A 17,663-nucleotide genomic window follows, 5' to 3' on the forward strand; every position below is an offset into this window, starting at 1 on the left:
CCGTGCACACACCAACACACAAGCATTCACGCAAACGAATAGACACACACACACACACACACTCACACACACGTGTAGATACACACAATCATAAAACAAAACATGCCGACATCGGACTGACAAATCCCCCCCACACACACACAGACACACACACACACACACCCAAGAGAAACATACACACACACCAGACGAACACACACACAGACACACACACAAATATTCACAAAAAAAAAACACTTGAAAACACACCAGACACACACACACACCAGACACTCAAACTCACTCGCAAACACACACACAAATATCCACACAAAAAAAACTCTCACACACACACAGTTGCCCAGAGCTCACCTTTAATACGGCAGCGGAACATCTCCCCCCCGCCCCCCCGCATCGTGAGAGCTCTTCAAAGCATCTCTGATTCCCTTCCGGTCCTCTTGCTCTGAACCGCAACATCCCTGATCCACTGATCCCCTTCCCTCCCTGGCTCCCCAACCCCCCATCATCACAACACACAACAGGCCCCCCGGGACACTGATCATCGGTCCAAACCGGTGCAGCCCACCTCGTACCGCCAGGCCAGTTTCCACGTTGATCCATGAGTGCTGTTGGTTGACATGCCAGCATAAGGGTTCAGCCATGATTTACCTGTTTACCGGTGCACATGCAAATGCTGAAAGGTGTTCACACACACTCACACACATACACATACGCACACACACACACACACACACACACACACACACCACACACTCCAACAGTGCGATAAAGGGCAGCATCAGGACAAATACGGAGTAGAGACTCACGAACAAATGCACACATAAACGCATAAATACAGAAACACACACAGCCATAAAGATGGATAGATGTTCACAAACATAAACAGACAGACACACACGCACACACTTAAAGACAGACACACACATCGACACAAACAAACATAAACACAGACACTTAGATGCAGCCAGACAGACACATACACACTCACTGTTTAGCTGCAGGGCATTTACTGATTTACTGTTTCAAATCAGGAGAGTGTGTGTGTGTGTGTGTGTGTGTGTGGTTTGCAGTGATACTATGAGCATTCTCTCATCCGATCACACTCTCCACATTTCTTCCTTCCTTCTCTCCCCCCTCTCTCCCTCTCTCTCTCTCTCCCTCTCTCTCTCTCTCCCTCCCTCTCTCAATTTCGCCCCCTCCCTCTCTAAATACTGTGACACGCAGATGAAAGTTTGTTTGGACGCGCCCTGCAGACACACTCCTGAGCCACTGGCATCGCCGTGACGATGAATCGGCTGGCTGGGGAGGGTGTTGGTGGGGGGGGGATGGGAAGGTGCGTCGGCTTGGGGATATTTGGGAGAGCTAAGGCTGAGCTGGCGAGAGAGAGAGAGAGAGGGAGGCGGCACGGCGGAGCGAGAGACGGAGCACCGTGGCGTAGCGCTGGAGGCCTGTCAATCCGCTTGACGGATCGGAAACAAACAGCGCCTTGCCTGTTTTTGATTGGGGCCGTCCGTCCTCTGCAGCGTCGCGGCCTCTCTGCTAGCTGCGAGCGCTACATGCGAGGGAGGAACAGGTTTGTCTGGACGGTTTGATGAAGCCGTCGGGGTCAGCGGGGGGGGGGGGGGGGGTTAGGAAGTGGCTGATGGATGGTCCTTGAGTTATGGCCGTTTGCCTCTTTATTCCGACACGACCGCGCGGCCTGTGATGGTTATTGCGGTATGCAGCGATGATAAACATTAGCGCTTCGTAGCTACCCTGACACACATCAGCTAGCTTACCTAACCCCCCTCGAGGGACCCTTGACATTAACATACAACAGGACCATGGTTCATCCAGGGGTTCAAATCCATTCACTTCAAGCTACAAATGTGTTTGCGAGTTTTCTAGAGGCCGTGTACACCTGAACACGGTTAAATACATCGCTTTTTATACATAGTGGCAGGGGTCATTATGGCACAACATCTAAAGCTCGGAAAAACACAGAAAATACCATTCCACGCGTGTGACATAAATGAACAGGGCTTACAAGTGATACTGCAGAGCAAAATGGTGTGAATTGGACCAAAGGAGCGAGGACTGAAATTGCCGTCCAAATGACACCACTTTAGCATCCCCCGGTCTCTACCGACAGCAGCCCGGGCCAGGACCAGGCACTCTGAAGGTATTGCATTTTCCATGGGAACACCACTTGACCCCAGACCGCTTCTAGAGCGCATCCCTCCCAAACAACAGCCGAGAGAAAACACCAGCGGCCGTCTAGAGAGCCTGGGGTGTGGGCTCTCCAAATCATCACCCCACTTTACTCCATAGGAGGAGAAGTGGGGGAAGATGGACAGACAGACAGACAGACAGACAGACAGGCAGGCAGACAGACAGACAGACAGACAGACAGACAGACAGACAGACAGACAGACAGACAGACAGACAGACAGGCAGTCAGGCAGACAGTTAGATGTGTGTCTGTGTGTAGGCTTCTGTTATCCCTCCATTTCTTTCTCTTTTATTTTTTTCCCCTCATCTCATTGTTCCTCTTCTTCCTCTCTTCCTTTTGCTCACTCTGCTCAGTCAGTCTCCTCTCCCTCTCCCTCTCCCTCACTTTTCTCAATTACCTCTTCCCTGCATCACATTGCCCTTTCCCCCTTTCTCCCTGCTCTCACTCTTCTCTTTCTCTCTCTCTCTCTCTCTCTCTCTCTCTCTCTCTCTCTCTCTCTCTCTCTCTTTCTCCCAGACACTCGCTCTACTCTCACCTCATCTCTCTGTCTCACCTCCCCCCGATCCCCCACCGAGCCGTCCCCCCAGGCCTGGGCTCCCAGGGGACCCTCCCTCAACCCTGGACGGATGAGTCCGAGTTTGATGGAAGAGAAATTATTTTAGAAATGTTTTCCACCCCTGTCCTTTTCTCTCTGGCTCTCTGTCTTTGTTTCCCCCTCTATCTTTCTCTTGGGCCTCTTTAGACCTCTATTAGACAATTGGAAGGGACAGACAAACTGCCTCTGGATCACAGGTTTTGGGGGTAAGATAGTGAAGTGTTGGCTGACTGACAAATCACATTTAAACTGTTTTAAAAACCAAATTATTCACTTACACATTTTTTTAATCTACACATATTTTTATATAAACCAACACTTACACACATCTAATCTTCGAACACTTCGACAGTTGCATGCTATTGTTAAGGAAATCAGGTGTAACGTTTTTATAATTATATTCGGCCATTCTGGATTTACTGTTAATGTACAACAATTGGTTTCTGAGGTCAGATCGCAGGTAGATGACAAAGTACATGAAATTGTATCTGAAAGAACCGAATTCAACTTGATATAATTCTTATGACGAGCCTTTGAAATGCTCACCAAGGCAAACATCAGAGAAAAGGTAGACTGCCATGAGGGACGCCTTCATTAATCTGGATCAGCCTCAACAGATCAGGCTGGGACCCATTCTAGAAGGAACCATCTAGGAGGTTTTTGCAATACAGGCTTCGATAGTAAACATTACGTCACTTTCTCTGGGGTAGCCTCTTTTGAAACGGCATCCAGCTGAAGGTCAGGTGAAAGTTCAGAAAATGGTAATGGGGTTTAATACATTTACTTAAAATGTCTTCTTCAAATAATGTAATGCAATAATCAATCATTCAATTTGTATATATTATCATTATCAGGGGGAATCAAGCACACTACTACATTACAACCTTACTATCTAATGGTCCAATAGACCGTGTTTAAACAGCTGTGTGTGTTTGGGACGTATTGGGATCTACTGTTATCCTGTCAAATTTGTACAGCATGTGGTAATGTCCCCCACTATCAAATAATATGTGTGTGTGTGTGTGTGTGTGTGTGTGTGTGTGTGTATGTGTGTGTGTGTCTAAGCGAGACAGACAGAAGGAGAGAGAAAGGAAAATAAATAGCTAGTTGTTCTTTTATTTGACATTACCAATGAACAATAGCAGCTTTTCCTTGGTTAGATTCATCATTCCTCTGAGCGAAGACAAGGATATCCTTCAGTGATATTAAACCAACTGGTTCAAGAGGCAAAACCTGCTTCAACATCACGAGGATGTGAAGATGTTTCTGTGGGGTTCTTCAGCTGCTGCAGTGGCTTCTCTGTGTTCCAATGGTCACATCCTAATATTGTGCTTCCTCCCAAATCCAGTGGGCTGTCTGTTGTATTTTATCCTTATACATCTCTCTGTCTGTGTTTTTGTTCTCTGTTTTGTTTTCGTGTGTGTTATTACCTGTGCGTGTGCTGGTTTACGTTTGTATGTATGTTTTTTGTGTGTGCGAGTGTGTGTTAACTTGAGTGTCCTGTGAGCAGTAAGCTGGCTGAAGGCTCTTACGCACTGGGCGTCAAACCTGCCATTTCATCAGCTGGCTTACTCAGCAGACTCAGTCGAAGGGGGGCAGGGCAGGGTGAATTCGGCTCTGATTGTCCTGCAGTAGGGAGGCTCTCAAGAGAAACGATTTTCCCGGCACCCCGTGGAATCGGTATGGCAAAGATTTTGTCAAACCGGTTTGATCTTATCGCAAACTATTGGCGCAAACTACTTGCGTATTGCGGGGGCACTGAGACTGAAATCGGCCATCACAGCGGAAACAGCCAATGGGAAGGATTATCTTAACGGATATCTGGATACAAATGTTGACAATTTGACATCAGTTGCCAATTTTTATTCCCTGTAATTTCAAATGGCTTCAACTGCTGCATAACTTTTATGCAAGCATTGCAAGTCCCTTTGAACATTAGACTCATTAGAAATGACTGCGCTGTTTATTAGAGAGGTGCGGAAAATTCAGCTGCTATTATACAAATATATCTTGTGGGCCTTATTCCCTCCTACGTGAGTGGACGTGTTCCCGCGGGATTTTTGTGAGTTTTCAGAGATTGCACGGATAATAAGACAGTAGAATCACCTGTTGACTCTCACAGGTTCCCGTTCGCCTAGTGTATACCACCGAGCCGACAGCAAGGCAGGATTGATCGTTTAGACCCAGTACTGTAGTAATATGTACTGCCAAAGTCGGCCCGCATTTAAAAGTTAAAGAGTGTGTATGTTTGTGAAGGTCTTTGTATGTGTGTGCAAACCAGTAAGCTGTCTAAGAAGCAGAAGAAGCTATATGTTTGAACCTGTTTTATGTGTGTGTCAGAACCAGCAGAAGGATGTGTGTAAGTGTGTACATACAATATGTATTAACCTGTGTATGTGTGTGTGTGAACCAGTAAGCTGGCTAAGAAGCAGAAGGAGACGGCCAGTAGCTCCACCCAGCAGAGGGAGATGGAGCCCGTCTCCACGGCCGATAAGAGCACCACCAAGGTCAGCACGTTACGCAAGGATGACCCCTTCTCCACCTCCAGCCAGGACCTCAACGGCTTCAGTAAGACCTTAACTCCTAACCCCTAACCCCTCACACACAACCCTAACCTTTCCTCCCTACCTTAACCCTCTCCACCTCCAGCCAGGACCTCAATGTCTTGGAGTCAGATCTCAACTCCTTATTGCTAACCCCTCATCCATAACCCTTACCCTTCCTCCCTACCTTAACCCTAAGCCCAAGCCAGATCCTGATCCCTGACCCTTGAGGTTATTTTGGTATGGTTTTGGGATCTGGGTAAGTCTTATATCATGGCTCAATCATGTATATCTATAGGTGTATATCTACATTTATTTGATAAGCAGGCCAACAATCTATCAGATTGTTGGCAACAATCTATCTGGTTGTTGGCCTGCATTCAAAGAATTTGTATGAATGTGTACGACCGACTTTGTGTACACATCCATACACAAACACACCTGCACATTCTGCAAAGTTCCCCCATGTGTAGCGTCGGGTTCTAGGTGTCGTGTTGGAGTGCATGTGTAGCGGAAAAGTGCATGAGTGTGGTATAGCAGTGCACGTGGCCGCAGGATCCTACACCACACCACGAGCCAGCCTATGCACTCCGGAGTGCACGTGCTGGCATCCAGGGTAATTAGCCAGTCCCTCAGAAGGGGAGCATTCTGTTAGAAATGTCAGCCTGGCCTTTGGGACCGTTTTAGCTGCTGCGAGCCGAGTAGCCACAGAGAAACTGAGTGCCAAGCTACTGTCGGCCATAATTGTCCCCTCTCTCCCCGCTCCTTCTCCCTCCTCCTCCCTCCTCCTCCCCCCCTCTTTCCTGGCCGTACACAGTATAGACTCCAAACCTCATCTCTGACTAGCGGTGATGTTCTGTGTTTTGGTGATGGTAACCCTGGAGAAACAGCTAATTATTTATCTCTGCATGCAGAATGAATCTCAGAGTGGGAACACTGCAGTTGAACAGGGGAATTGTTGCATTTTAATCGCTTCTTGTCTTTTTTTTAAAATTGCAGTCAGTTCACCCTTACTCTGCAGTATGCAGCGATCTCTTCAGTTTAACGTTTTATTTCCAGCATTTGCTAAATCTCCCTTAACGATGTGTCCATCTGTCCCTCCCTCCTTCTGTACATCTTTGCCTCTCTCTTCTGTATTGTCTGTCAAGATATTGTCTATCTAATCCTCAGACACACACAAGCGCAGGCACACAGACAGGCACACACGTAAACACACTTACTATCATGCACATTATTTCTAGATCACAAGGCATAGAACAGACAACCAATCTTATATAATCACCTGACTGACATACTAAACAGATACATGCCTGCCCACACACACACACACCAACACACACAAACTAACACACAATCACACACAAACACACAAACACACACACACACACACACACACACACACACACACACACACATCCACACACACGGTGATATAGCAAGGTTCATACCTAATGAGACAGAAATACGCTGACACGTAGTAAAAGTAATATTTTTGTGGACAAAGCCTCACAGGGCAAATAACCTTTTTGTGTTATTGCATTCTCACCGAGCAGACACATCTCTTCACAGGACATTGCTGCCAAAGCACATTTTCGAGGAGTGCCAGCGACCCAGAGCTCAGCATCACCCTGGCTCACATTAGCATAGTGTGGCTAGCCTTATCCTGGCTCACATTTAAATAGCAGCGGCTAGCATCATCCTGGCTCACATTAGCATTGCGTTACTAGCATGCAGTCTAGATTAGCCTAGGGGTGGCTAGCATCATCCTTGCTCATATTAGCATAGTGATGGCTAGCAAATATCCTGGCTGACATTAGCATAGCATTGCTAGCCTCTTCCCGGCTCAAATTAGCATCGCAGTTTTTCTAGCCTTTTCCTGGTTCACATAAGCATTGTGATGCTTGCCTCATCCTGGCTGACATTAGAATAGTAGGGGCTAGCATCATCCTGATTTAGATTAGCCTAGCCTGGCTAGCCTTCTCCTGGCTCACATTTAGCATGGCTATGCATCAAACGGCAGAGATGAGCTGCTCTGTTTGAGTCCGTCAAGGTGTTAGGGGAAAATTAGGAGATAGGGACCAGGAGAGAGAGAGGGCAGAGGAGAGAAGGATATAACAAGAAAAGAAGGAGGATAGGAAAGAGGAGAGATGGAGAAACAAAAGGGACGGAAGGAGATTAGCAGGAGATGTGTTGAGAGGATAGAAAGAGGGGGGAGGAAGGATAAAGGGCACAAGGAAAGGAACATACGAGAGAAGTGTGGAGAAGACGAGTAGAGAGACAAATGAAGGAAGAAAGAGGAAGGGAAATGAGAAGAAGAGGAGGGCGAGTTTATTCTCTAATTTCTGGAAGAACGGAGAGGTGAATGAAGAGTGACAGAACAAAGGAGTCGATAGAGGGCGAGAGCTCCCGTCTCTTCTTCAGGTATTAGAGGCGAGATAGGGGGAGAGAGAGGGATGGATAAGACGAGGGAGAGAGAGAAATAAGAAGAGAGCTAGAGAAATTAGACAGACGACGAGAGAGTGATAAATTGAGAGAGAGAGAGAGAGAGAGAGAGAGAGAGAGAGAGAGAGAGAGAGAGAGAGAGAGAGAGAGAGAGAGAGAGAGAGAGAGAGAGAGAGGGGTACATTCGCTTATACCCACAATCTTTCTTGCACACATATAGATGAGCTGGCAGTGCTGTAACTATTATGCATACATTACACATGCAGACACAAACAGATACACACACACACACACACACACACACACACACATACTGAAACACACTCACACTCCTCAGTGTGTGTAAATAAGTGGATTAATTTGGAAGTGAATAGAGACTGATCTTCAGGTTAGAGACACGTGTAGCTTACTGGGAAGGATGAGAGAACAGGATTAACTCAAATAATAAACCATATGTGTGTGTGTGTGCGCGCATGTGCGCTTTACACATCATTTACTTAAATATACCTCCCAGATTAGCTGGTGTGTGTGTGTGTGTGTGTGTGTGTCAATGTGTGTGGGAGTCAACGTGTTGGTATGGAACGAAAAATCGAGAGAGGTATAGATAAATGGAGAGAGAGTGATAGAGAGAGAGGTAGAGCTAAAGTGGGTGAGCTATTAAGAGAGGAAGAGAAGGGTGGAGAGAGATATATAAGAAGAGAAAGAGAGACATAACAAGAGAGCTAGAGGTGGATGGAGGCAGAGAGAGAGAGGGGGGGGAGAGATGGATGAGGGAGAGAGGGAGAGGGAGATAACGAGCGAGGGAGAGATGGATGGAGGGAGACATGGAGATGCATCTACTGGGTTGAGGAAGTGATCAGTCACTGTGTTGGGAGCAGGACCTGATGTTAAAGCACATTCATCAGCCATGATTTATGTTTGCGCCCAACTCTTCATTGTTTAATTTAATTATTCTAAACTGTTTCTTTTCCCCTCTACCCCTCTCCTCCCTCCATCCTCCCGCTCCTTTCACCCCTCTCCCCCACTATCTGCTCCTCTCTTATATTATGCTCCTTGCTCTCTATCCAAACCTTTTCCATTTTCTTCTCTTCTATATCCCTGCTACTCTTCTTCTCTCTTCCCTCTCCTCCTCTCCTCTCCCCTCTCCTCCCCTTACCACTCCCCCTCCTCTTCCTCTTCCCTGCTCCTCTCCTTCTCTCCTCTTCCCTGCTCCTCTCCTCCTCTCCTCTTGCTGGAATGTTAAACCATGTGTATTGTTCAGAGTCAGGCAGTCCATTGTTGTCGTGGGATGACATTGAGGGTATGTAGCGTTCAGAACCACTCTCTGTTTAGAGCGCAGCAGAGAGAGGGTCGATACGTTGCCATTGATGCGGCCATTAGTTTATCTAGATTGTTCTTTCTGCTGTTTAATGGACAATATTGATCTCCCAGTATGTTATTGTGTTATAGTGTGTCCTGTTTTATGATTGATGTTTTGAGTGTAGTTAACCTCTTCTACTCCCCTCTCCTCCTCCTCCTCTGCCCTCTCTCGCCCGCTCTCGTCCTCCCCATCACTACCCCCTTCTTTTCTCCATCCCCTTCACTCCTCATCATTCACCTTCTCTCCTCCTCTCCTTTTCTTCTCTAATCCTCTCCTCCCCCCCATATCATCTACTCCTCTTCCCCTCCTTCTTCCCTCTGTCTACTCCTCTTCTCCTCCTCCCCAGCCTCCCCCTCTCCCTGCTCCTTCTCAGTTCAGGGAGGAAAGACTCTTCAGAGCAAATCCCTTGTTAACTCCTACTATTCAGGTACAGTAAACACACACACACACACACACACACACCCCCTCACACACACACACACACACATGTTTATGTTTTAAAAGTTGATCATGATTGATTCCAGTGATTTTTCCTACAGTATCCAAAGAACCTGTTCCGGCCACAGCTTCAATAGGTAAAACACAAACACGCACACGCACATGCACACACACACACAAACATATATCTCCATGTGCAAATTTAAATGTCAAAATTATCTTTGAGTCCCTTGCTTTCTTTTTCTCCCTCTTTAGTTCTCTATCTCGCTCGCTCGCTATCTCGCTCTCTCGCTCTCTCGCTCTCACGCTCTCTCGCTCTCCTTCTGTTCTCCAGATTGACCTGTTCACTGCCAAGTGTACAGGCTTTGAGCTCTGCCAAGCAATGACAAGTGTGTGTGTGTGTGTGTGTGTGTGTGTGTGTGTGTGTGTGTGTGTGTGTGTGTGAATGCATGTGCATGTGCGTGTGTGTGTGTGTGTGTGTGTGCGTGCGTGTGTGTGTGAGCGACAGAGAGGATTAAACAGAGAATGAAAGGGTGGCACTTTTACAGTATAGCATTTTTATCACACACACACACACACATACACACACACACACACACACACACACACACACACACGCCTCCCTCTCTGGCAGGGGGTTAATTGTCGTTTTACTCTGATGTCACCGAGCCAAACTCCTGATATAGACTCAAAGAGCATGTGGACTGCCAGGGAGACTGACAGAGGGAGAGAGAGACAGACAGACGGAGAGAGAGAGAGAGACACAGGCAGAAAGATAAGGAGGAAAACAGAGTGATGGAGAGAGATGGAGAGTAGGAGAGGCAGCAATAGGAAGAGAGAGAGAGATGGAGAGAATGTGAGTGTGATTGTCTGACAGAGAGAGAGAGAAATATAATTTATACAAACTTGTTTTATGCACTGTCTACTAATTTCTTTACACATTTATATTTCCATGCTTTAGCAACACGTTTATTTTTTTTGTTTAAATGCCAATTAAGCTTTATTTCATTTGGTTGAGAGAGAGAGCAATAGAGAGAGAGAGAGGGAGAGGGGAGCGAGAGCAACTGAACTCCTATGGTTAAATGTAGTAATAAGGCCATTGGTTTCAAGGAGGTTTATATCACGCAGAGTTCACAAAGTGCTGAGCTCAGTATTTCCCGGAGCAACACACAAAGGAAGGAGCATAGAGTTCAGTTAAAATCACCCAACATACGTCTGCTAAGGGCATAAATATTTAAACTGTTGTCATCCTTTCACACTTTATAAGCTTTGTTGTCATGACAGCGTATAGGGACAGAGGTTGGTTGAAGGAGGTTGGGTAATACATATATCTAAGGACTACAGGTGGGAATCGAACCTGCGACCGCTGCAAGGCATTTAACCTGTGTGGTTTGCGCAAACAGCAGAATGAGCCACCCAGCCATCCTGTATTTATATATTTTAAACTGCTTGCGGTGAGATGTATCTTTTTATTTTATGCTGAATGCACCGCAACACTACCGTTGGACAGCGGCCTGCTGTCATTCGTCATCGGAGTGGCACACATCAAACCGTGACAGTGCAGGAAGCCAAAGAGCCCATGAGCAATTTGTATGCTTTCACACCAGGCGTCACACCTCAGCCCTGACATCTGGTTCTCTATTACTGCTTGCTATAGCGAGAAATACGGTTTATTAAACCGTTCCTCTCGTACGGCTAGCTACACTGAGAAATACGTTTTACTAAACCGTTCGTCTATTACAGCTTGCTACAGCGAGAAACACGGTTTGCTAAACCGTTCGTCTCTTACAGCCGGATACACTGAAAAATATGGTTTACTGAACTGTCTCTCCTACAGCTAGCTACACTGAAAAATATGGTTTACTGCACTTCGACAAACTTCTGCTCTTAGAGATAAGATTACATCAGATTAATTATGAAAGAGCAAATTCAGTTTACTTAAAAGAGCTACAATCTGCTATGCTACTCTTATCTGTATATTTCTTTATTTTTTTTTAATTTCTGGATTTTTTTTATAATTGTTTACGTTTACATAGCCGGCTACAGAACACTGTTCCTCTACACCGCTACTACACTCTGAGATACAGGCAGGAGGACAGACAGACAATTAGACAGACGGACAGGAGAGGGAATGGAGTAATTGTGGGGGGGTTGGGGGGGGGGCTTAAAGAAGAGGAAAGGGTCAGTGTGTCCCCCGGCCTGCTGAGCACGGCAGCCCTCCCATCGATCCCGGCAGTAAATTTGTGGATGTGAGACATGTGTAAATTGGCCGTGGAACACGGCATCATCATCCTCGTTTCACGGGGGGCTGATTTAGGGAGCACCCCACACTCAATCCATTCAGCCGGCTGACACAGCAAGACACGGAGAGAGAGGAATCAATAACGTACAGAGAGAGAGAGAGAGGGCTGGGGAGAATAAGAGCGAGGGAAGAGAGAGGGTGATATGGTGAGAGGATGAGAGAGAGAGAGAGAGAGAGAGAGAATAAGAGAGGGTGGTAGAGAGAGATTCTGAACACCTAAGGTATTTCATATAGGTTTAATATGAAACTCACTAGAGGTGAACCTTATACAACACTTTTGAAAGCAGAGTTTATAAAGAATCAGCATATTGTGGAACATAAGGAGATCCCATCAAGACAGCTGAGGTAACATCATTTATGATTTGAAAACATTGTTGAAATTCTTATGGAAGTAAAAATATGATATATGTGATATGATAAGAAACTTTTCATTCGGTCAAGTGTATGGTTTGTTTGGGTTAACCTGATTTGGTTTGGTTAAATTTATGGTATTAGATAAGGATTAGATAGGGGTTTGGTTTGGTAAAAGATCGACCTATGATAGGTAGAGGTTATGTTTATGTTCAGATTAGTCAGATTATTAGGATTTAATTGAGTGGAACATGCAAGTCAAAGTCATCGAGACACAAGATAGAAAGTCATGACTCTGAGCTAACACCAGCTAGCGTAGCGCGGTGGACTCACACTGCTTAGCTTCCTAGCTCGCCTGCTGACTCAACGGTCTGATCATCATGAAGGAGGGATGGGAAGAGAGAGGGACGGAGAGAATAGAAAGAAAAGGGAGAGGGCTTTGGTAAATCTAGTATGCAGAGCCACGCAAGGCTTAACTGTGCCCAATGGTGTGTGTGTGTGTGTGTGTGTGTGTGTGTTTGTGTGTGTGTGTGTGTGTGTGTATGTGTGTGTGTGTGTGTGTGTGTGTGCGCGTGCATGTGTGTGTGTTTCTGTGAATGTGCATTTGTGTCTTTCAGGAAGCTTTGTTAACTGTTTGGCATACGGCATACACACACACACACACACACACAGGCGTGACAGTAAATCCAGTAGATCAGTGAAAGCTCCATTTCATGTACAAACACGACCCCATGCTGAGATCAATGGCTGGAGGGGTCAGGGGTCAAACAGACCAGAGATCTGTCACTGGCCTAGGTCCTTCTCCATCCAACCCCCGCCCAAGGGCACACACACACACACACACACACACACACACACACACACACACACACACACATACTCTGCTGAGACAGGTAGAGTGAAGGAGAGCCTGGTTCACCTTAATTAACATAAACAGCAACACACACACATTCACGCACACACACACACACCCACACACACACACACATACACGCACACAAATTAAGTCACCTGATAATATGCATTGCAAAGCACTACTGGACAAAGTGATGACAAAATGATGCAGATATAATGTGGTGGTCATTGTAGTCACGAGAATACTGAATTGGTACTCTGTATTAGTCCTTTTACAATAACTTTTGTTAAATGTAACTGTATAGAATGTGCTGAAAACACTTATTTGTTGGCTATACAGAAGTAAAATTACCTCCCCAACATGTCTCACGGGATAGATTGTTGTTATCTTACCTCCTCAACATGTCTGACCGGATTTACCTTAGTTAAATTACCTCCCTAACATGTCTGACAGGATGAACTGTAGTTAAAATACCTTCCCAACATGTCTGACCGGATGCACTTTAGTTAAATTACCTCGCCAACATATCTGACAGAATGTTCTGTAGTTAAATTAAAAGAGTTATTACATTTCTGAGTATATCGGACATGTATAGCAGACAGTAGATAACCCTGAAAACTGCCATCTTTGGTTTTATTATGTGTATTTTCATTCCAGTTGAAGTGATTACTTTCTTCCCTTTAAGCACTGTACAATCTGGTCAGCTGAATTTATTTGACGATTTAGTAGTATCCTTGATATGATATGCCTGATATATGTAGTGGCACAGACTTTTACACACACACACACTCACACACACACACACACACACACACACACACACACACACACACACAGACACACACACACGTGCACACGCATGCTTACACAAACATGTGTGTTGAAGAGTGTGTCTGTGTGTGTGTGTGTGAGTGAGATGAGGTAAACCACTGAGTGTCTAGACCACCAACCTCTCAGTCACCTTCATTCGTCCAAGAGCTCTTATAGCTCTCCTATTAGCGTCCATCTAGTGCTCTCTCGCTCTCTTTCTGTCTCTGTCTGTCTCTCTCGCGCTCTGTCCTACGGTCCCAATAGATCTCTCTCTCTCTCTCTCTCTCTCTCTCTCTCTCTCTCTCTACCCCCCCCCCCCTCTTTTTCCCTAGCTCCCTCTTTCCCCCTTTCCCATCCTCTCTCTGACTGTACAGGAAAGCGATTAGCATTTGAAAGTGTTTGCAGTGTTAGCTGCTACTTATCCTTTTATAGATCGAAAAACACCCATTCAGCAGTGAACCGTGATCACCTGCCTCCAAACTCCCCGGTAGCCACAGCCCCTCCTAGTCCCCTGCTAGAGGGTGTGTCTGCCACGACGGGGCCCCCGCCCCTCGGGTTGGGAACCCCTCAGTGATAGATAAACTTCCACTGGGAACAGGTCATCTGTGCTGGAATCTTAATGTAGTTCAGGCCACTCACAGGAACTTAATATAACACCCCACTGAGCATGAAGGACCTGCACATTTACATATTAGAGGAACACACAAAACGCACACAAAAGAGCACACACACGAGCACACACACAAGAGCGCTCACACGCACACACCCACATACACAAGGTAGCCCACATGCACACACACACATACACAAGGGCACAATCACACACACACACGCGAGAGCAGCAGAAAACACACCAGCACGCTCGTATGGGCACAGACATAATTTAACCTCAGTTATTTTAACGTTGGCGCACCTATACCCACATGTATGCTCTTGTGCACGCTCACACACACACACTCAGCCAGACAGGAGGTTCATAAATCTGTCCATTAGCATTGAGATGTCTCCATCACAGAGGGTCCCATGGTGGAGCAGATATACGACTCTATTTCACGCATGGAGGGATCCATATCTGACCTTGGTAGGCTTAGCTCACTTATTAATAACACACAGGCACAGCGCACCGCTCCCTCACACACACACGCACACATACACCAGACGGTGTGCTCTCAGACACACACACGGACACCATTGCACGTGCGTGGGCTTGCACACGCACAGTGCTACTGCTGGCACGCACATATGCCGGGCTACTACTAGAATAATCATTGTGGTCAGTAGAATCATTAACCTCTGCTACAGCCCTGCACAGTTGTTAAGAATACATGAGTTTATTATATATATATAGTCATATATATATACTGTATATCTTCATCTAGATATATACATGCGCAGAGAGAGACGAAGATGAATCGACTAGTGGAGAGGGGGAGCGAGAGAGGGGAGGTGGAGAAGGGACAGAGAGGAGAGTTGAAATAGAGAGGGAGAAGAGAAGGGAGAGGGACAGTAGAGGGGGAGACGCGAGAGAGGAGAGGGGGAATAGAAAGCGGGAGAAGACAATGTTTTTGGGTGAGGGGGGAGAGAGCGTAGGTGAGAATGAGAGGTTGGATGTTTCTGGGTAATGGGGAGAGAGGAGAGGGTGAGTAGGGAGGAGGGGGAGAAGGGAGGGGAGAGGGGGAGAAGGAAGGGACAGGACAGGGGGAGAAGGAGGATGTTGGTGGGTAAGGATCACTGGCTCACCGACAGGAGGATGGAGAGAATAGAGGGATGGCGACAGGAAGGAAGGAAGGAGGGATGAGGAGAGACCTCAGTAGAGTAGAGAGAGGGAGAAACTTGAGAGTAAAACAATTGTTGAAAATGGAGAGCGTTTGTTAAAGCAAATAGAGAGTTATAGAGAAAGGATAAGGAAGGTATAGAGAGAGGGAAGAAAGGATGAAGAAGGGAATAAAAAAGGGGTGACAAGCTCAAGTTCCTCCAACAGAGACACTGTCCTCTCCTGCTCATCTTTTCTCTCCTCTCCTCAATCATCTCTCCTCCGTTTTCGACCCTGCAGTGATTCTCACTGTATAAGTACTTTTTGGATTCATCCTGCATGAATACTGTGTACCACATTCGTCATAGTAACATCATCTGGTAGTTTAGGTGGCAGACAGGTGGCAGTTTGGGAGTGTCAGGATTGTGACTCTAGGGGTTATAGTGTTCCTCTCCCAGCTGAATGGCTGTGGGTTCAGCTTTACCCTGCAGGCGCCCTTGAGCAAGATTTTCTTACCCCTGCCTGCTCCTTGATGAACTGTATCTGAATTCAATATGCGTGGCTTTGGATTCAAGGGTCGGCTTAATGACTTACTAGGAATAGTAATACATAGCACATAGGATTCAGTAGTTTAGATCTAAGGTTTATTTTGCTCCTGTGGGATATGATGGTTAACTGAGGTAATTAAGAAGCCATTTAGCTAAACGCTGTAACCTCGTCTCACATGTGGAAAAACAGCTGTCAGGATTACACTGAAAGGTCCACTAATTGGCTCCTTAGTTCACCATTACTGATGGACCTTTATTATTCTCTTCCTGGCTCCATCAGTAACATGTCCATGATAACAGTTCATAAACATCAATCCCCCACCCATCCATCCAGACACACTAACACACAACCAGACACACACCACACACACGCTGCACTTTAACCAACCTCGTTGTAGCTTACCCTAATTTATCTAAGGCTAAAGTGAGGTTTACTCTTGCACAGAGTGCTTGCGTGGCGTGTTTACTTACATCTGTCAATCACCCTCCCTCCCTCTACCATCAGCCATCCGCCCATCCCTACCTCTGGTCATCCAACCATCTCTCCATCATCCATCCCTCCCTCCCACCATCCATTCATCCACCCATCCCTCCTTCCCTCCCTCCCTCCCTCCCTCCCTCCATCCCTCCCTCCCTCCCTCCCTCCCTCCCTCTCTCCCTCCATCCCTCCCTCCAGCCATCCATACTTACTTCCTGTCTTCTTTCTATTGGCCAGTGATCCATCCTATTAGGGCTCTCTTGTCTATGCTCGCTAGTCAATGTGAGATAATTCAATTAGTTGCCTAATGAGTCGTCAGCCAATCAGATAGCATATAGCAGGCTGGCGCTGTAGTTCAGGCCCCATAAGGTGTCATCGTAGTGACAGATTGTGAGTGTGAAGAAGAGGTTTCACTATGGTGTAATGCTGTGTGTGCGTGTGTGTGTGTGTGTGTGCGTGTGTGTGTGTGTGTGCGTGTGTGTGTGTGTCTGTGAGCATGTGTAAATAGACTGCCCTACAGATAATGACAGTTTTACAAGATTCATGTCTCTCTCTTTCCTCTCTCTCACTCTCTCTCTCTCTCTCTCTCTCTCTCTCTATCTCTGTTACAGATAGCAGTCAGCCCTCTCTCGCCCAGCCCTCACTCACCCTACAGAGTTTCCCCTACGGAGGCTGTGAGTCTGTGGAGATTTCCTACCAGAGTGGTACGATCAACACACACGCACGCGCACACACACACACACACACACACACACACACACACACACACACACACACACACACACACACAGACACATGCGCCCGTGCGGTGTGCGGTTATCTTAGGGTAGTGATTCTACTGTATTTATTTCTAACATCCTGATCAATCACAATTGATGGTACAATAAATAATTCACAAGGTAAATAAACCACGGCCCTGTCTGTGTTCTTTATTCTTCTCACAGTGAATCAATATTAATTCAAGTCAAGGTTGTG

At 46.4% G+C, this 17,663-nt stretch overlaps 1 protein-coding gene across 1 annotated transcript in view; it reads left to right on the plus strand.

The window, feature by feature from the left end:
- Window positions 1–17,663, plus strand: part of ptprt (protein tyrosine phosphatase receptor type T) — a 150,964-nt gene that overhangs the window by 96,901 nt on the left and 36,400 nt on the right. The window contains exons 18-21 of the mRNA XM_079748435.1: window positions 5,221–5,375; window positions 9,499–9,579; window positions 9,692–9,727; window positions 17,300–17,392. Of these exons, the coding sequence (XP_079604561.1) occupies window positions 5,221–5,375; window positions 9,499–9,579; window positions 9,692–9,727; window positions 17,300–17,392 (365 nt within the window). The remainder of the gene's footprint in view (window positions 1–5,220; window positions 5,376–9,498; window positions 9,580–9,691; window positions 9,728–17,299; window positions 17,393–17,663) is intronic.

The sequence above is a fragment of the Pollachius pollachius genome (assembly GCF_949987615.1).
Source record: "Pollachius pollachius genome assembly, chromosome: 12".
In the NCBI taxonomy this organism is placed as follows: Eukaryota; Metazoa; Chordata; class Actinopteri; order Gadiformes; family Gadidae; genus Pollachius; species Pollachius pollachius.